At 35.0% G+C, this 21138-nt stretch overlaps 3 protein-coding genes across 3 annotated transcripts; 1 reads left to right on the plus strand and 2 right to left on the minus strand.

The window, feature by feature from the left end:
- Window positions 1-12501: 12501 nt before the first annotated feature.
- Window positions 12502-13113, minus strand: LOC112422076 (uncharacterized). Its single transcript, XM_024784816.1, has one exon. The coding sequence runs from the start codon at window positions 13111-13113 to the stop codon at window positions 12502-12504; it is 612 nt and encodes a 203-aa protein (XP_024640584.1).
- A 1455-nt stretch (window positions 13114-14568) lies between these two features.
- On the plus strand, window positions 14569-15730 carry LOC11426661 (germin-like protein subfamily 1 member 7). Its single transcript, XM_003614162.3, has 2 exons — window positions 14569-14730; window positions 14959-15730. Exons 1-2 carry the CDS (start codon window positions 14613-14615, stop codon window positions 15504-15506), a joined length of 666 nt encoding a protein of 221 aa, XP_003614210.1. The 5' UTR covers window positions 14569-14612; the 3' UTR covers window positions 15507-15730.
- A 3153-nt stretch (window positions 15731-18883) lies between these two features.
- Window positions 18884-20009, minus strand: LOC11433625 (germin-like protein subfamily 1 member 7). The gene is made up of 2 exons (XM_003614164.3): window positions 19853-20009; window positions 18884-19594 (listed from the first exon to the last, which is right to left on the minus strand). Exons 1-2 carry the CDS (start codon window positions 19968-19970, stop codon window positions 19047-19049), a joined length of 666 nt encoding a protein of 221 aa, XP_003614212.1. The 5' UTR covers window positions 19971-20009; the 3' UTR covers window positions 18884-19046.
- Window positions 20010-21138: the final 1129 nt, after the last annotated feature.

Raw genomic sequence — 21138 nt, forward strand, 5'->3', positions numbered from 1 at the left:
AATAATTTATTTTAGTGTTGCCTGGTTGAGTGCCTACCTCACCAATTTTTTTTAACTATTTTCCAATTTTCATATTTTATAAACTTTTGACTATTTTCCAATTTTTTTACTTTTAACTATTTTCTAATTTTTTTCTCCCAAATTCAGTTGCTTCTACACTGCCGTTGTGGGAGATTAAGGTACCATTTGACCCGACTTTTTTTCAGCTTCTCTCAATTTTTAAGGAGAAGCTAGGCCAAACACAATATCAATAAAGTACCTTCGAAAAAAAGTACTTTTTTAGAATGCATAAAATTGAATGGAATGAGCTTTAACCAAAAAGTTGTTAAATGCTACTTCAAAAAACTATTTCTCCGTAATTTATTTCACAAGCACCTCTCTTCAACTCACGCTGGCAACCTTTTCTTTTATTTTTTAATATTATATTTCAATTTTTTTTCTTCCATTTAATGTTTTTTTTGAACCGGTCCATATAATTTTTTTTAAAGGAGGATCAATTTAATATTAGGCAAAATTACACAATTAATCCCTTAACTTTATTTTAGGTAACACTTTCGTCCTTTATCTTTTTTTTGAAACTTTCTTTAACTTTATTTTAATTTTGAAACTTTCTTTAAAAAAAACTTTCTTTTAGCTAAAAAAATTGCATATATATATATTTTTTTTAAAGAATAGCATATTTATTCTTCTCCCGTTACTATTTTTTATATGACATTTTTTTTTCGGTTTCTTCATTATAATCCTGATCTTTTCTAATATTTTTTGTAAGCACACGTTTTTGTACTAATTTGTCACGGAAAAAAAAAAGACGAGAGAGGAAGTAATTGCATAAGAAAAGCACATGTTTTCTTATATCTAATTCATTTACAATAATTGCATAAAAAATAAATGAATTTGTGTATTTTCTTATATAAATAACGACAAATTAAAATCATCATCTCCATTGTAGTTAGTTTTTGTTGTCATGGACATACATAGATGATGATGTTATTTGAGAAAGAAAATGGAAGAAAAAAAAATCAATCAATTAAAAGACATTTATTGTTTTGTTATTTTCTGGTGATAAGTGTTGACTACAATAGAAAATGAAATTAAAGCCTACCATATCAATTAATCTAAGCCATTAACCAAAATTGGAATTAAAGGTCAAGATTTGGAGTAAGATATTACACTTACTCTTGGAGTCAAAATATCCCCTGTAACACCCCGTTACCCAAAAGCAATTAAATAACAAATATTCATCAGAGTAATTCCACAACGGGCATGCTACACGTCATTTCAAAATTTCTTAAATAGAAAATAAAACTATTTAGTCAAAACATATATATGAAAACATAGTAGCGGAATAGTTTTCAATTCCATAACCTCATGAACATCCAACAACAGTCTATGACATTAAAGGCCTTAGCATAAGTCAACGTCATTGTTCAAAAGACAATAAAAGGCTCCACATCACACCAAAATTTGATACATGGAAAGGAAAAACAACAATAATATAAATAATAATTCTCATCCCATGTATCAGAGCCCTAGACACGACATTGAGCCACCACCAACTACTCAGGATCACCTGCAAGTTACCCATAGGAAGGGCAACATTTTCAAGCAGAAGGGGGAGATTCACAACAATAAATATAGATATTAAATCTTCAATTGAATCTAACACCCTATAACATCAAATACATCATCTTGCAAATATACATAATTAATTCACAAGCAACCACAACATCATCATAATCCACTTAACAAGAATGTATACAATGTACATATTCACCAACAACATCATCATCATCAACTAACAGCCACAATCAACAACTAAGACTCATGCAAATGACAAGACAACACTGCTAAGACAACACCTTAGACTTCTCAATGGATGCAAATATGCATGTGGTACCAAACAAGACCGAAGCCATCACCGCTGTTGAGCAACTAGTACTCCAGGACATGAGTCCTCTCCGCTGTTTTATGCATATGCAATGAACCTACTTGTGTATATCTACATACAACTGACCATGCAATGCAAACTCCATGTGACACCACTTAAACAACATGTGTGATTCAATAAATAACATCCATTTCAGTCATCATTAATCATCAATCCAGCAATCCAATCATCCCAAATAATGCATAATTACATATAACCATGCTCAAAAACTACAACATCAAACACTACCATCCATACAAATAAACAACACTCAGGAATTGTGCAACTCGCCTCGCGAGCACATCTACTCGCTATGGCGAGTTCACAAAACTACTTGCTCGCCATGGCGAGTTCAAGGCGAACTCGAGGCGAGTGAAAAATAGGTGCTCTCGGGAAAAATGACATTTTCTCACTCCAACTTCTATACTAAGCTCCCTAATCATCTTTTTAACCTGAAAATTGTTCCAGTCTTCATTAATATCATCTAGGTACCTTAAACCATCCCCAAAACATCTTATAACAACTTTTCAAAAATCAAGTTTTAATCTGGGCTACTCGCCATGGCGAGTTGGTCTGCTCGCGAGGCGAGCTATGAAGTTGCTCACTCGCCATGGCGAGCAAGGCTACTCGCGAGGCGAGCGATGAACTTCTGTACGGGCAGAAAACTGGTTTTTTTCCCAAAAATCTCATTTTTCTTCCAATCACTCCCCAAATCAGTTTACAGATGAGAAATGAATGTTTCTATGCAACCAAAATCAAATTCTAACATCAGAACAACAATATCTACCCCAAAAACCCTTAATTCAATTTATACCCAATTCTTCAATTTCACTCCAAAACCTGTTAAATTCAAAATCAGACTTTAAAATCTACACTATTGAAGTAAACCTCACCCTTACCTTAAATTTGCAGAAGAAATGCACAGCAAAAATCAACTCTTGATTCTTCCTTGGTTCTCTCTTGCTTTCTCCCAAAACTGGTTCTACGTGAAACTGATTCTAACTTCTCTGTATAACTTCCCACTCGAAAGTAACTCCCTTCTAATTACACTTAACTCCCCATAATTTCTATTAACTCCTATTAATTCCCCAAACACCAAAATAATTATTATTTCATACTTATTCTAATTATTATTAAATAAACCATATAATAAAATAATACACCACATAATCACCCAAAAATCACACACACATATATATATATATATATATATATATATATATATATATATACTCCACATAAATCACCAAACATCATATATAAATATATATATACTCCACATAATTCAAATTAATTAAATATAACAACTAGGGCGTTACAACTCTCCCCAAATTACAGAATTTCGTCCTCGAAATCTTACCTCAAGCAAACAACTCCGGATACGACTCCCGCATCTTACTCTCCAGTTCCCAAGTCAAACTTTCACCAGTCGCTCCACCCCAAACGACTCTCACAAGAGGTATCTCTTTACCTCTCAAGGACTTCACCTTTCTATCATCAATCCTCAACGGCATAGTCTCAACTGTCAGGTTGTCCCTAACCTGCACATCATCATCCCTCGGAATCACATGTGAAGGATCCGCAACATACTTCCGAAGCTGAGAAACATGAAACACATCGTGCAAGTTCGAAAGATGAGGTGGCAAACCAACTCTATATGCCACTGTACCAACTCTCTCTGAAATCTGATACGGACCAATGAACTTAGGAGTCAACTTTCTCGACTTCAAAGCACGTCCAACACCTGTCAAAGGGGTGACTCTCAGAAAAACATGATCACGCTCCTGAAACTCAAGATCCTTTCTTCGCTTGTCATGGTAACTCTTCTGTCGACTCTGCGAAGCTTTCATCTTTTCTCTTATCAACCTGACTTTCTCAGTAGTCTCATGAACCAAGTCCGGTCCCAACACAACACTCTCACCCGACTCAAACTAGCATAAAGGAGTCCTACACCTCCGACCATACAAGGCTTCGAACGGTGCCATACCAATACTCGAGTGATAGCTGTTGTTATAAGTGAACTCAATCAAAGGCAAGTGACTATCCCAAGCTCCACCTTGTTCAAGCACACACACCCTCAACAAATCTTCCAATGATTGAATTGTCCTCTCCGACTGACCATCTGTTTGAGGATGATAAGCCGAACTCAACCTCAACTTCGAACCCAAGGCGTCCTGTAAACTCTTCCAGAACCTAGAAGTGAACCTCGGATCTCTATCCGACACAATACTTGACGGTACACCATGAAGCTTCACCACACTGTGAATATAAATCTCTGCTAACTGCGCTACCGGATAACTGATATTGATAGGAATGAAGTGTGCCGACTTCCTCAACCGGTCGACAACGACCCAAATAGCGTCATGCCCTCTCGGAGTGTTCGGTAAACTCGTCACAAAATCCATAGAGATACTGTCCCACTTCCACTCCGGTACGTCCAACGGTGTCAACAACCCTGCAGGCTTCTGATGTTCAACCTTGGACTTCTGACAAATCAAACAGGCATAAACAAACTGAGCAACATCTCTTTTCAAACTGGACCACCAAAACAGTTTCTTCAAATCATGGTATATTTTTGTAGCCCCCGGGTGAATACTCAACCTACTCTTGTGACTCTCCTCAAGAATCAACTTCTTCAAATCATCATTGTCAGGAATACAAACTCTTCCTCTGAACCTCAGCACACCCTGATCATCAACCTTAAAATCACTATCCTCAGTGTCATTACCTGAAGTCATCAAATCAACAAACTTCAAATCCACTTTCTGAGCTTCTCGAATACTGTTCAAGAAATCACTATCAATCTTCAGCATCCCCAACTGTATACTCTGAGATGACAATTCATAGACAAGACTCATGTCTCTGAACTGTTCTAACAATTCAAATTCTTTCATCATCAAAGCAGACATGTGCAAAGTTTTCCTGCTCAAAGCATCAGCAACCACATTGGCCTTACCAGGATGGTAATTCAAGCCAAAATCATAATCCTTCAGTAACTCTAACCACCTCCTATGCCTCATGTTCAGTTCCTTCTGGTCAAATAAATACTTCAAACTTTTATGATCACTGAACACCTCAAATCTGGAACCGTACAAATAATGCCTCCAAATTTTCAAAACAAAAACCACTGCAGCCAATTCCAAATCATGTGTAGGATAATTCTTCTCATGAACACGCAATTGCCTAGAAGCATATGCTACCACCTTACCATCTTGCATCAAAACACCACCTAAGCCCAGCTTAGATGCATCACAGTACACAACAAACGGTTCTTCTGGTCTAGGCAAAATCAAAACAGGAGCAGTTGTCAATCTTCGCTTCAATTCATTGAAACTACTCTCACACTGAGCATCCCACACAAAAGATTTACCCTTACAGGTCAGCTGAGTCAACGGAAGTGCTAACTTCGAAAATCCTTCTATGAACCTGCGGTAATAACCAGCCAAACCCAGAAAACTTCTGATCTCAGTCACCGACTTCGGAGTCTCCCATTGCGATACTGCATCAACTTTCGAAGGATCCACTGCAATACCATTACCAGAAATAATGTGACCCAGAAAGCTCACTTCACTTAACCAGAACTCACATTTTGACAACTTAGCATACAACCTCTTCTCTTTCAAAACTTGCAAGACAATTCTCAGATGCTCTGCATGCTCCTCTTCATTCTTGGAATAAATTAAGATATCATCAATAAACACCACAACAAACTTATCCAGAAAAGCATGGAAGATTCGGTTCATGTACTCCATAAACACACCAGGCACGTTAGTAACACCGAAAGGCATCACTTTGTACTCGTAATGACCATAACGTGTCCTAAAGGCCGTCTTCTGCATATCCTCATCCTTCACCTTTATCTGATGATAACCAGACCTCAAGTCAATCTTGCTAAAAATCTTAGCACCAACCAACTGATCCATCAAGTCGTCAATTCTAGGAAGCGGATACCTGTTCTTTATCGTGACTTTGTTCAACTGACGGTAATCTATGCATAGTCTCATACTACCATCCTTCTTCTTAACCAATAACACCGGTGCTCCCCAAGGTGAAACACTGGGTCTTACAAATTTCTTATCTAACAGGTCCTCCAACTGCTTCTTCAATTCAGCTAACTCAGAAACTGACATACGGTATGGTGCCATCGACACCGGCTTCGTTCCTGGAACAAGGTCAATTGAAAATTCAACCTCCCTCTCTGGTGGCACATCAGGAATCTCATCAGGAAATACTTCTGGAAATTCATTCACTACAGGTAACCCATCAATCACAGCTTGATTTTCTAACGACAATTGTGCCATTAGAGAATACATCAGAATTCCATCACGTTCAAACTGTTTCATCTGTTTTGTAGACAGAAGCTCAACCTCACCTTCTTCCTCAGCAGAAGAAAAATGCACCGTCTTACTATAGCAGTTGATATGAACTCGATTATATTCTAACCAATTCATTCCAAAAATAACATCCATACCCGACAACGGCAGACAAACTAAATCAACCACAAAATCTCTACCAAACAAAGATATAGGACACCCCAGACAAACAAGAGAAGTGGTTATTGAACCCTTAGCTGGAGTTTCAACAACCATTTCCCCTTTCATATCAGATACATCCAAACCCAACTTATAGGCACATTCAATAGCAATAAAACAATGAGTAGCACCAGTATCAATAATAGCAATTAAAGGAGTACTATTAAAGAAACAAGTACCTCTGATAAGTCGGTCCTCATTGGTAGTCTGCGTACCAGTTAAAGCAAATACCTTCCCACCAGTTCTAGCCTTCTTCGGCTCAGGACACTGTGAACTAATATGACCTTCCCCATTGCAGTTGTAGCAGACAATGTCCCCACGCTTGCATTCAACTAGACTGTGACCCTTCTGACCACACCTGAAGCACTTCCTATCATCTTTACCACAAACATTACTCTTGTGGGCTTTCTCACCACACTTGTAACAAACAATCTCAGCAGGAGCATCTCTCCTCTTGGGCCTCCTATCATCACCCATCTTCTGCTTTCCTTTGTCAGCAGGAGCACTATAAGGCTTAGGACGATTCTACTGTCCCTTACCCCTCCTCTCACTCATTATCTTGTAATGAGCTTTGGTGTCTTCCTCATAAATTCTGCACCTATTAACCAACTCAGAAAAGACTCTGATCTGCTGATACCCAATAGCTCTTTTGATGTCAGCCCTCAACCCATTCTCAAATTTGATGCACTTGGAGAACTCAGCTGTCTACGCACTGTAATGAGGGTAGAATGTGGCAAGTTCCACAAACTTTGCAGCATACTCTGTGACAGACATGTCACCCTGCTTCAACTCCATAAACTCAATCTCTTTCTTTCCCCGGACATCTTCCGGGAAGTACCTACCCAGGAACTCTTTCCTGAACATATCCCAAGTCACTACCACACCATCCTGCTCCAGAACAGGCAACAAACTAATCCACCAATCATCGGCCTCTTCAGCTAGCATGTGCGTCCCAAACCGCACCTTCTGAATCTCTGAACATTGCATGACCCTGAAAATCCTTTCAACCTCTTTCAGCCATTTCTGAGCACCATCAGGATCATACCTACCCTTGAATGTCGGTGGATGATTCCTCAAGAAAGTTTCCAGCATCCTGGTTCCATCATTACCAGTCTCAACCTTAGGTTGCTGTTGAACAGCTTGAGCTACAGCCTCAAGCGCAGCAACAAGGGCAGCATCACTACTTCCAGTCATCTCGAAGTTCTACACGAGAAACAACAACTCAGAACAACAACAAAAAGCAACATTAAAGTTGACACTCTATCCTAGGTGGCTCAACACGACTCTACTACTTGGCCGGACGGACCAACCTGCTCTGATACCAAAATTGTAACACCCCGTTACCCAAAAGCAATTAAATAACAAATATTCATCAGAGTAATTCCACAACGGGCATGCTACACGTCATTTCAAAATTTCTTAAATAGAAAATAAAACTATTTAGTCAAAACAACTTGATATATATCAAAACATAGCAACGGAATAGTTTTCAATTCCATAACCTCATGAACATCCAACAACAGTCTATGGCATTAAAGGCCTTAGCATAAGTCAACATCATTGTTCAAAAGACAATAAAAGGCTCCACATCACAATTCCAAAATATGATACATGGAAAGGAAAAACAACAATAATATAAATAATAATTCCCATCCCACGTATCAGAGCCCTAGACACGACATTGAGCCACCACCAACTACTCAGGATCACCTGCAAGTTACCCATAGGAAGGGCAACATTTTCAAGCAGAAGGGGTGAGATTCACAACAATAAATATAGATATTAAATCTTCAATTGAATCTAACACCCTATAACATCAAATACATCATCTTGCAAATATACATAATTAATTCACAAGCAACCACAACATCATCATAATCCACTTAACAAGAATGTATACAATGTACATATTCACCAACAACATCATCATCATCAACTAACAACCACAATCAACAACTAAGACTCATGCAAATGACAAGACAACACTGCTAAGACAACACCTTAGACTTCTCAATGGATGCAAATATGCATGTGGTACCAAACAAGACCGAAGCCCTCACCGCTGTTGAGCAACTAGTACTCCAGGACATGAATCCTCTCCGCTGTTTTATGCATATGCAATGGACCTACTTGTGTATATCTACATACAACTGACCATGCAATGCAAACTCCATGTGACACCACTTAAACAACATGTGTGATTCAATAAATAACATCCATTTCAGTCATCATTAATCATCAATCCAGCAATCCAATCATCCCAAATAATTCATAATTACATATAACCATGCTCAAAAACTACAACATCAAACACTATCATCCATACAAACAAACATCACTCAGGAACTGTGCAACTCGCCTCGCGAGCACATCTACTCGCTATGGCGAGTTCACAAAACTACTTGCTCGCCATGGCGCGTTCAAGGCGAACTCGAGGCGAGTGAAAAATAGGTGCTCTCGGGAAAAATGACATTTTCTCACTCCAACTTCTATACTAAGCTCCCTAATCATCTTTTTAACCTGAAAATTGTTCCAGTCTTCATTAATATCATCTAGGTACCTTAAACCATCCCCAAAACATCTTATAACAACTTTTCAAAAATCAAGTTTTAATCTGGGCTACTCGCCATGGCGAGTTGGTCTGCTCGCGAGGCGAGCTATGAAGTTGCTCACTCGCCATGGCGAGCAAGGCTACTCGCGAGGCGAGCGATGAACTTCTGTACGGGCAGAAAACTGGTTTTTTTCCCAAAAATCCCATTTTTCTTCCAATCACTCCCCAAATCAGTTTACAGATGAGAAATGAATGTTTCTATGCAACCAAAATCAAATTCTAACATCAGAACAACAATATCTACCCCAAAAACCCTTAATTCAATTTATACCCAATTCTTCAATTTCACTCCAAAACCTGTTAAATTCAAAATCAGACTTTAAAATCTACACTATTGAAGTAAACCTCACCCTTACCTTAAATTTGCAGAAGAAATGCACAGCAAAAATCAACTCTTGATTCTTCCTTGGTTCTCTCTTGCTTTCTCCCAAAACTGGTTCTACGTGAAACTGATTCTAACTTCTCTGTATAACTTCCCACTCGAAAGTAACTCCCTTCTAATTACACTTAACTCCCCATAATTTCTATTAACTCCTATTAATTCCCCAAACACCAAAATAATTATTATTTCATACTTATTCTAATTATTATTAAATAAACCATATAATAAAATAATACACCACATAAATCACCCAAAAATCACACATATATATAAATATATATATATATATATATATACTCCACATAAATCACCAAACATCATATATAAATATATATATACTCCACATAATTCAAATTAATTAAATATAACAACTAGGGCGTTACATCCCCACCCATATATATATATATATATATATATATATATATATATATATATATATATATATATATATTTATTGCACCTTTATATCGTAACAAACTATGCATATCTTTTTCTTATTCAAAAAAACTAAACATTGCTAAATAGAAAAGATATTATTTTCTATTTTGCCAGCATCAGATGATAGGATTTTGTATAAGTTTGATAATGACCCGAAAGATGTCTTTCCTTATGTAGTGAGAATATATTTGATGTAACACTATGGGAAAAATACTTCGTAGCTTTATCATTTACTATCTATTTACCTTGTGTTCTTTGCTTCCATTTTGTAGTCAATGACAACCCAAATATATGTAACAATTGGTTAGAAGTTTAAGACTTAGTAAGTTTGCATTATCATTTCACAATACAGTGTTAGAGTAACTTATTATTTCACAATCCGATTGTTTTTTGACCATGTTTCTTGAATTGTTGTCGTGATCTTAACACTTTTCAAGCTCAGAGTCAAAGCTTCAGTTAGAACTTAAGTCAGAGTTCGACTTCTTCTCAACGTACTTCGTACAACGATTTTTCCAAATTGTCTCAGGTTAGGCAAATTGCTGAATTTATAAACTTAATCAATGTCTGTTTTTTTTTATGCACAAACATGCTTTGAGTTTTTTTACGCACAAATTAAAAATACATATTGCATTATTCTTTATTTAATGTGCATAATTTGTGTTAGGAAACATACTGCATCACTATTTGGAAAACAAATAATTCAATCCTAACCAGTTTGGATTGTATTATGAGAGTTGCACTAAATGTTCGAAGACATCAATGTCAAATGGTGCTAGCTATATATGCACATGCGGAAGTGATGCTTAATTTCCATTTGTTTGAACAATGTTAATTGGTCAACGGGGTACATATAATGTACATGCATGCATTTATCTAGACTTTATAGGAAGATAAATTATAAGTCATGCTACATTTTTTTTAGCTTAAAATCAGTTATGGTACCTTTATTTAATAAATTATATGTAACTGGATACATTTTATCCATGTAAATATGCATTAGACTAATATTGCAGTTATTTCCCTGTTTAGCATTTCCCAAACGAGGTGTCAAGAACAATTCTAAAAGGAAAGCGCAAAACAATCACTCTCATTGATGACCAGATATAGAGACAATATAATTGTCACCTCATTACCGCCAATAGAGCAAGCTATGAAAATTACTTGGGTGGGCAGTGGTTCAATTTCTGCAGAGAACGAGTGATAGAAGAAGGTGGTAAGCTCATCTTTGATCTCGAAAAGTCACAGAAGAACTTGCAAATTTGAGTTGTTCCAAAATAGATCTTTGTTGTTGAACTATTTGAACTTCTACTATTTTAACATATCGCTTTGCACTGTAGTCATAAACTATCTTGACTTTGGGATGTCATTTGTTCTTTTCATTTTTTCTGATGTAAATATTGGCAAAAATCCCATTTTGGTTAGTTTATGAAACTTGCAATCTCTTTTATAAACCTAACTATTATGTAACGTTAATCTGCACATTGTTGGTTCCTTCATTGGTTCTAATTAGTATCATGTTAATTATAATGTTGTTTCTTAATCTCTTGAACAAAATAAAACATGCTCTTTTCCTACAACAAATCTTTATAATGCTTTGGTAAATATTTTAGAAATGTATATATATATATATATATATATAACTTCTAATTAACACTGCAATTTGTTTTGTACCTAGCACTTCTCAAATGAGATATCAATGACATTTCTAAAAGGAACACGGAAAACAATCACACTCAAGCACAAACAAGCTCAAAAAAGGTATGAGTGTCGCTTGATAACGACAAAGCGATCAAGTTACAAAAAATACTTAGGCGGTCAACGGTTCAAATTTTGCCGAGAACATATGTTAGAGGTAGGTGATAAGTTAATTTTTTTATCTAGAGAAGCCACCTAAAAATATGCACGTTCAAGTCGTTCCCAAATAAAGATTTGGTGTTCATGATCCACACTTTCAACAAATCACTTTAACTCTAATCCTACACTAGATTATCTTCACTCATCGATGCTACTTCTTTGCTTGATTTCATTTGATGTAAATATGGGTATCAATCATTTTTTGGTAACTCTATAACAACAACACTCTTTTTTACAATTTTGGATAATATGTAAATTCACACATCATTGGTTCCTTTATTGGTTCCAATTGTTTTCATCCTAAATATTATGTCAATTCCTAATCTCATAAACTGCTTATATGCTCTCTTAATCAGCCCATACATATTTTATGATGAATCACAATGTTCCGTCGTTTTAGCATCACTTCTTTCAAAGAATTATTTTTCAAATACGTTATTGAACCCGTGCGAAGCACGGGTTTGTAACTAGTTTGTTAAGAAAATCAGAGCAGTAGTATTAGCATTTTTCATTACTAAGTTATTTCTTTGTGTATGTTTTCTACGGTTATTGTTATAAGACCATCCACAATTGAGCTCCCCTAGTTGGGTGCTTAAGTGGGCCACAAATGTACACATCATTCATTTTATAAATTTTTAATGTCAATACCTAATAAGCACCCAATTCCTTCAGCCCAGCACCACAACAAAATTTGCTAATAGGTCTCACTAATAACTCTATATTATTACATTTCTTTTTTTTTTTTAAAGGGGAAACCTTATAGCATATCATTAATTAAAATGTGTTCAATACAATGTGGTGGCGTAACCAAAATATGGAAACTAGCCGATAATGTGGCCGCCTTTGCTAATTCATGGGCAGACCCATTTGCTTGTCTCCGAACAAACTCTACACTCGAGTTTTCATAGAAATGATTAAACAAAGTTTTACAGTCATTAATAATAGCTCCAAATTCCGTCGAATCATGCCGATTAGCTCCATAGCTATCAACCACTTTTTTGGAATCAAGTTCGAACTCTATAGATCCTAACTGTAACTCATGCACCCATTGAAGAGCTGTCAACAAACCCAATGGTTCACCAATATGCACATCACACTTTGGAGTTAAACATTTTGTTCTTGCAATCACAAATGCACCTTCATCATCCCGAATGCAAATGCCTATTCCAATTCGGTTCTCATTATTAGGAAACGATGCATCAATATTACATTTCATTCGACCTCTATTCGGCTTACTCCATTTAATCACCCTTGTTGACTGTGAGTGCTCACCATCTCCGTTAACAACATTGTTGTTCAGCCTTGCGTTTCGAGCTGCATTCCATTCATACAACAAAGAAGATGCCTTGCGTTTAGGTCTATGGAGCATTATTTTTTTGGGAATGACAAATTTTGCGATGATTGCCCTCAGCATCAGTTAATTACTTGTTGACTGGGTAATTCAGAAACGGTCATTCTATTTCGCCTTTTATTAGTGATGTGATTGTGACCAAATTACCTAAGAAATTGCCACATTCCACAACTATTCCTAATTTTTTTTTGGTACAACACAACTATTCCTAATTAGCAAGACATGTTTCTCTTTTTATTTTATTTAAAACTATGAATCCTCGGTAAATTACTTGTTGACTTGGTAATTCAGAAACGGTCATTCTATTTTGCCTTGTGACATGTATTAGTGATGGCATGATTGTGACCAAATTACTCAAGAAATTGCCACATTAATTCCACAACTACTACACGATGTTTAAACTTTAAATCCTAATCACACGCAATTATCAAAAGGTAAGTTTACAAAAGAGAGTGCAATTATAATTAAGTCTCAACAACTAAGACAAAGTCTAAACTGATCTTATGTTGATTTAGCCCACAACAGATACAAAGTATTAAACTGATCTTAATTTGAATTAAAATCAGATCCCTTTTGTTAATTATTTGTTGAAAGGGTAAATCAGAGATGGTCTTTCAATTTTGTCCGTGTGAACGTATTTTAGTAATGCTATGACTGTGCCAATTACTCGAATATTTTCCATATTCTACCAACTATTGTTATAATTAAGTCTCAAGAACTAAGAAAATGTCTAATTTATCTTAGTTTTTTTTTAACAAACGTATTCCGTGAAAAAGTCAGAGATTAATCACCCAAGATAATTGAAATTCATTTAAGAGATTGACCTCTCTTAACATATATTTTGCCATATGCACCGGCCGAAGATCGAACCCTACACAAATTGATTAGGGTTAATAATGTTTTTCACCCCTGTAATATATGTCATTTCCGGTTTTCATCCCTGTAAAATTTTCGGTTTGATTTACACCCTCGTAAAATTTTTATTTTCCGGAAAACACCCCTAATAGGCCATTTTCAGAATTTTTTTTCAAGAAATTTTGGTTTTTGAATGGCCTATTAAGGGTGTTTTCTGGAAAATAAAAATTTTACGAGGGTGCAAATCAAACCGAAAATTTTATAAGGGCGAAAACCGGAAATGATATATATTACAGGGGTGAAAAACACTATTAACCCAATTGATTAAATGTTCGAAGCATATACCACTTGAGTCATATTGTGTTGGTCTAAACTTAACTTAATTTCATTTAGCCCAAAATAGTAACATTAAAAAATTACCATTAAGAGAACAGGTAAGGACAAGTTTAAAAATGGTCTTGACTTTGGTTTGGAGATCAAGCAAACATGTAGTTGTTAAAGAATGGTTCATTATTTAATAAAAAACTAATGACGGTAAATATCAAATGCAAAAATACATCAATGTTTCATTCTTATAAATAGCAAGCAAATACATGCAACAAAACTCAATTCTCACAAGTTTATTTACATAAGAAGAATATTAAAGAGTGCTGAGTTGCAAAATGAAGATTATATACTTCCTTGTTAGCATCTTGGCTTTGGCATCCTCCCTTGCCTTTGCTTATGACCCCAGCCCTCTCCAAGACTTTTGTGTTGCAATCAAAGACCCCAAAGATGGTGGTATGTATATATTCCTTAACTTTAAATCTTAATATAAGACGCTCCTTACAAATATCATACGTTTTCGTTTTAGTCTCTGTAAATATATTTTTATGGTTTCAGTCCTTGCATATATAGAATCTTTTGTTTTGGTCCTTAGTGATTTTAGGTTTAGCAAGGTCATGACCAGAAGAATTATACTATTAAAATTTCTTTGATATAACAAAACTATTATTTGATAATTTGCAGTATTTGTGAATGGGAAATTCTGTAAAGACCCTGCGCTTGTTAAAGCTGAAGATTTTTTCAAACATGTTGAAGCTGGGAATGCCTCTAATGCCTTGGGCTCTCAAGTGACTCCAGTCACCGTAGACCAACTATTCGGACTTAACACACTTGGTATATCTTTGGCTCGCGTTGATTTTGCCCCTAAGGGTTTAAACCCACCTCACATCCACCCTAGAGGAACAGAGATCCTTATAGTACTCGAAGGCACTCTTTATGTTGGATTTGTCACGTCCAATCAAGACAACAATCGTCTCTTCACCAAAGTGCTCAACAAGGGTGATGTGTTTGTGTTCCCAATTGGTCTTATTCATTTTCAACTGAATGTGGGATATGGCAACGCTGTTGCTATTGCTGGACTTAGCAGTCAAAATCCAGGAGTAATCACTGTTGCAAACGCTTTGTTTAAATCTGATCCTCTTATTTCCGACGAAGTTCTTACCAAAGCTTTTCAAGTGGATAAGAGCATAATTGATTATCTTCAAAAACAGTCTTGGTATGACAACAACTAGTTGGAGAACATGATTATTCCATGGTTTACTCTGAATGGATAATTGAATTTCGTTCTTCAATCACCTTGTGCAATCAACCCTCTCTACTTATTATCATTGTATTAAATAAAAGACATGTTTGTTTGACTTCATAGTTGTTTTGTTATGAATTTAATTTGGTTTAATAATGGATTGTTGTTGTGATTTCTGTAAACTGATAATTTTCTATGTACATAGCCACTGATAATTGTTGTTGTCCCGTCCATTAGCATGTTAATTAGAATTATTCATGGGTGCTTTCTAGTTATGTTTTTATCTTCATTGACACTATTATATCAGTTTACATTACTAAGTCTTTATGATTCACTGCATAACAATACAACAAAACAAAACATATGAGAATTAGCAAAAGTTGCATTTATGCGGTCAGAATGTGATCAACAATACTATCATTTAAAGTAATTTAATATATCAGTTTAAATGTTTTGTCTTCATTGACACCTTTGGCATCCATAAAGCAAAGTTGATTTGTCGAAGATTGAAGCCTGACTCATATACTATCAGTTATAACTACATTATTTTGTCGGTCTATGATTCTCTGCATAACAATGCAACAAAACACAAGATATAGCAAGCGTTCTATTTATGCAGCCAGAACGTGTTCAACTTCAATACAGTTATAACACGTTAAAGTTACCAAACAGGTCGTATGTAGGGGATACTTATGAATAAATATCCATAAGTGACATTATGGGTGTCAACATTTGAAAATCAAGCAAAACATAAATATGAATGTTCTGTCACAATCCAATAGAATTTAAAGATCAAGAAATTTGGTGGAAGTCAAAGGTCTCACAGAAGAACAAATAATAGTCAAACCTTAATGAAAATTGTTTACCCCTAAAATATTAGCGATTTCCAGTTTACCCCTGTAAAAAAAAATTGTTTTGATTTCAACACTGTAATTTGAAGATTTTTGGTTTTGAACCTTCATGAATTTTGACTGTACAAAATCGATGATATGGTAGGGGGTAAACCAAAATATCGATGATATTGCAGGGGGTAAACCGAAATTCCTTCAAATTACAAGGGGCAAGAGTACCTTAAATTTTTTAATTTGATGCCATCAAGGTTCAAAATCAAAAAATCTTCAAATTACAGGATTGGAATCTAAACAATTTTTTTACCGGAAGGTAAACCGAAAATCACTAATATTAGAGGGGGTTAAACATATATTAACCCTTATTAATACTATCATTCTGAATAATTTCATATATCATTTCAAACTTTAAATTTCCGTCTTCATTGGCACCTTTGGCATTCATAAAGCTAGTTGATTTTTTTGTATTCATTTCATTTGCAATTAATTCAGCATTGACAACTTTTTTTTTTGAACAAGTTCAGCATTGACAATTGTATTTGAAAAACCAGTTCATATATGCTCACTACTTGAAATTCTTCAATTTGCTAAGGATTTTGATGTCAATTCTGCAGCAAACACATTTTCTGCAGATTTTGATAAGGATTAAGGTTTCCGCTAATACCTTTGTGGGTAATTGTTTCCTGAGGATTTTAGGAACCGCAGAAAAATTACAGGCGGAAATTTCCTTTGGAAAACTGAACAAAATCCGCAGGAAATTTCCGCCCATGATATGTATCCTGCATACATTCCGCAGGAAAAAACCGTGGAAACTCTGCTTAAAAATAATATTTGTAGATAAAACCGCAGGAAAAATCTTTAAGGAAACAAATATCCGTTGGTAAATCCGCAGCTATTATATTTTGATATATTTTTTTTTAATAGGAAGATGATGAATGCATTTTGAAAATTTTCCATGTATTTATCAAATCTTTTACCGCTTTTGTATGTGTGTGTGTGTGTGGGATACTCGTTCACTATCCCGGAAGGTCCTATTGCGGATAAGTTGGTGGAATTAGAAGAGGTTTATGGTTTGACAAATGATAAAAGGGAGATGGTAGAGGTTACTCAATGATTGTGTCCTCTTTTAATATGAGAGGTTTGGGTGGGCGGTTGGAGAAAAAGAAGATTAAGGCGTTAATTCGCGATAGTAGGTGGACTTTATGGTCATCCAAGAAACAAAATTGGAACTTCTTACGAATCATTTATATTGTAGCCTTTGGGGGAGTGATGATTATCCGTGGGCGTTCATCCCTTTGTAGAGAAATAGTGGATGTATCTTGTCCTTGCGGAGTAAATCAAACTCTAACCTTCTTTTCTCTTTTACAGGAAAAGGTTTTGTTGGGGTGTGTTTGGAGTGGGGAGTGTTGAAGAAGAGGACCTTTGTTGTTAATTATGTCTATTCAAAATGTGACTTAATGAAATTGAGGAGGTTATGACATTCTTTGTTGGAGGTGAAGAGGGGTTTGGGTGAGGGTGCTTGGTGCATTATAGGTGATTTTAATGCAGTGTGTTGTTCGGAAGAAAGAAAGGTGTTGAAAATGCCAGCAAAAGTTCAAAAGAGGATAACTGAAATACAAAGGTGTTGAACAAGTGACTTCAAACATACAAGAGGCGAGTGAATTATGATCTTTAAAAAATGGTTCAAGAAAGCACTTAAAAAATATTTTAACTAAAAGAAATAAAATGCTTGAAAAAGTTTTTAATAAAGATGAAAACTAAAGATATTGTGCTAAAATAAATAACAAATCACTACCAAAAAAAAATAAATAAAGTAAAAGAGATAAAGAGATGAGAGAAAAGACACATGGTTAATTAGATTGCTGAAGAGATTAAGGTTTGATTGTTATTTGTTCTTCCGTGTAACCTTTAACTTCCACCAATTTTCTTCATGTTTAAATTCTATTGGATTGTGGCAGAACATTGGTCTTTATGTTTTGCTTGATTTTCAAATGTTTTCAGTTGTTTTCGGCTTCCAATTTAAGATTTTCTATATCGGACTTCAGAAAAGTTTAAAAAAGCATTGTCATTTGTCTTAGGGCTTTGAAAATGTCATTCCAAAAGTAGCTTAAGTTCAACATAAGTAGCCCCTTGATCTGTTTGGTAACTTTAACGTGTTATAACTGTATTGAAGTTGAACACGTTCTGGCTGCATAAATAGAACGCTTGCTATATCTTGTGTTTTGTTGCATTGTTATGCAGAGAATCATAGACAGACAAAATAATGTAGTTATAACTGATAGTATGTGATTCAGGCTTCTATCTTCGACAAATCAACTTTGCTTTATGGATGCCAAAGGTGTCAATGAAGACAAAACATTTAAACTGATATATTAAATTATTTTAAATGATAGTATTATTGATCACATTCTGGATGCATAAATGCTACTCTTGCTAATTCTCATATGTTTTGTTGTATTTTGTTATGAAGAAAATCACAATGAATAATTCTAATTAACATGATAATGAATAGGATATAGAAATCACAACAACAATCCTTATTAAACCAAATTAAACTCAAAACAAAACAACTATGTATTCAAATAAATCACATGCATTTTATTTAATACAATAATAATAAGTAGATAGGTTGATTGCACAAGGTGATTGAAGGACTAAAGTCAACTAATCATGTTCTCTAACTAGTTGTTGTCATACCAAGACTGCTTTTGAAGATAATCAATTATGCTCTTATCCACTTGAAAAGCTTTGGTAAGAACTTCGTCGGAAATAAGAGGATCTGATTTAAACAAAGCATTTGCAACGGTGATAACTCCTGGATTTTGACTGCTAAGTCCAGCAATAGCAACGGCATTGCCATATCCCACATTCAGTTGAAAATGAATAAGACCAATTGGGAACACAAACACATCACCCTTGTTGAGCACTTTGGTAAAGAGACGATTGTTGTCTTGATTTGAAGTGACAAATCCAACATAAAGAGTGCCTTCAAGTACTATAAGGATCTCTGTTCCTCTAGGGTGGATGTGAGGTGGGTTTAAACCCTTAGGCGCAAAATCAACACGAGCCAAAGATATACCAAGAGTGTTAAGTCCGAATAGTTGGTCTACAGTGACTGGAGTCACCTGAGAGCCTAGTGCGTTAGAGGCATTCCCAGCTTCAACATGTTTGAAGAAATCTTCAGCTTTAACAAGTGCGGGGTCTTTACAGAATTTTCCATTCACGAATACTGCAAAGTATCAAATCATAGTTTAGTTATACCAAAGAAATTATTGTATAGTTTCTAGTAATGACCTAGCTAAACCAGGAAACACCAAGAACCAAAACAAAAGATTATATATTTACAAGCGCTAAAACCATTTTTTTTTAAATTTTTTTTTTGTAGGGATTAAAACCAAAAAGTCTAATATTTGCAAGGAACATTTGCATATTTAAGCTTAAAAGTTGAGTAGTAATCAAGACTTAAAGTTAAGGAATATGTACATACCACCATCTTTGGGGTCTTTGATTGCAACACAAAAGTCTTGGAGAGGGCTGGGGTCATAAGCAAAGGCAAGAGAGGATGCCAAAGCCAAGATGCTAACAAGGAAGTATATAATCTTCATTTTGCAACTCAGTACTCTTTAATATTCTTCTTATGTAAATAACTTATGAGAATTGAGTTTTCTTGCATGTATTTGCTTGCTATTTATATGAATGAAATATTATAGTTGTTTGCATTTGATCTTTACCGTCATTAATATTTTATTAATTAATGAACCATTCTTTAACAACTACATGTATACTTGATCTCCCCAAACCAAAGTCAAGACCATATTTAATTGCATTACCGTGTTCACTTGACATTGAATTTACAACCTATTCTCGTAATGGTAATTTATAATTTAAAATGTTTTGGGCTGAATGAAATTAAGATAAGTTTAGACCAACACAGTGTGGCACAAGTGGTATATGATTGGGTTATTTAACCATTTTATTCAGGGTTTGATCTTCGGCTAGCACATAGAGTAAAATATATGCTGGGTGAGATCAATTCCTTGATTGAATTTTAATTTTCTCGAATGATTAGTCGTTGACTTATGCATTGGGGGTACTGTTTACAAAAAAAAAAGAGGATAAATTTAGACTTTTTCTTAGTTTTTTTTTTTACAAATACTTTTTCTTAGTTAGTTGGTGTAATTTGATTATTTGAAGAATATTGGAGTAATTGGCACAATCGTACGAACCATTACTAAAATATGTTCACACGGCAAAATTGAATGACCAATTCTGATTTACCCTTTCCACAAATAATTAACTAGAGGGCTCTAATTTTAATTCGTGTTAAGATTAGTTTAGGACCTGTTCTTGTATTAATTTAGACTTTGTCTTAGTTGTTTTGAGACTTAATTATAATTGCACTCTCTTTTGCAAACTTACCTTTTGATGATTGCGTGTGATTAGGATTTAAAGTTTAATGTGGCAATTTCTTGAGTAATTTGGTCACAATCATGCCATCACTAATACATGTCACAAGGCAAAATAGAATGACCGTTTCTAAATTACCAAGTCAACAAGTAATTAACCGAGGATTCATAGTTTTAAATAGAAAGAGAAACATGTCTTGCTAATTAGAAATAGTAGTAGTAATTTTTTATTTAAATATTTTATTCTAATAATATAGTTGATTTCTCTAAAATGCCCTTCATATAGAAAAAAGTATTTCATTTCATAAGTAAGAATTTAAATGAAGCAAAACCTTAATTTCAATTGCCAGCTTCAACAAGTGTGTCA

The sequence above is a fragment of the Medicago truncatula genome, chromosome 5 (genome assembly GCF_003473485.1).
Source record: "Medicago truncatula cultivar Jemalong A17 chromosome 5, MtrunA17r5.0-ANR, whole genome shotgun sequence".
Lineage (NCBI taxonomy): Eukaryota > Viridiplantae > Streptophyta > Magnoliopsida > Fabales > Fabaceae > Medicago > Medicago truncatula.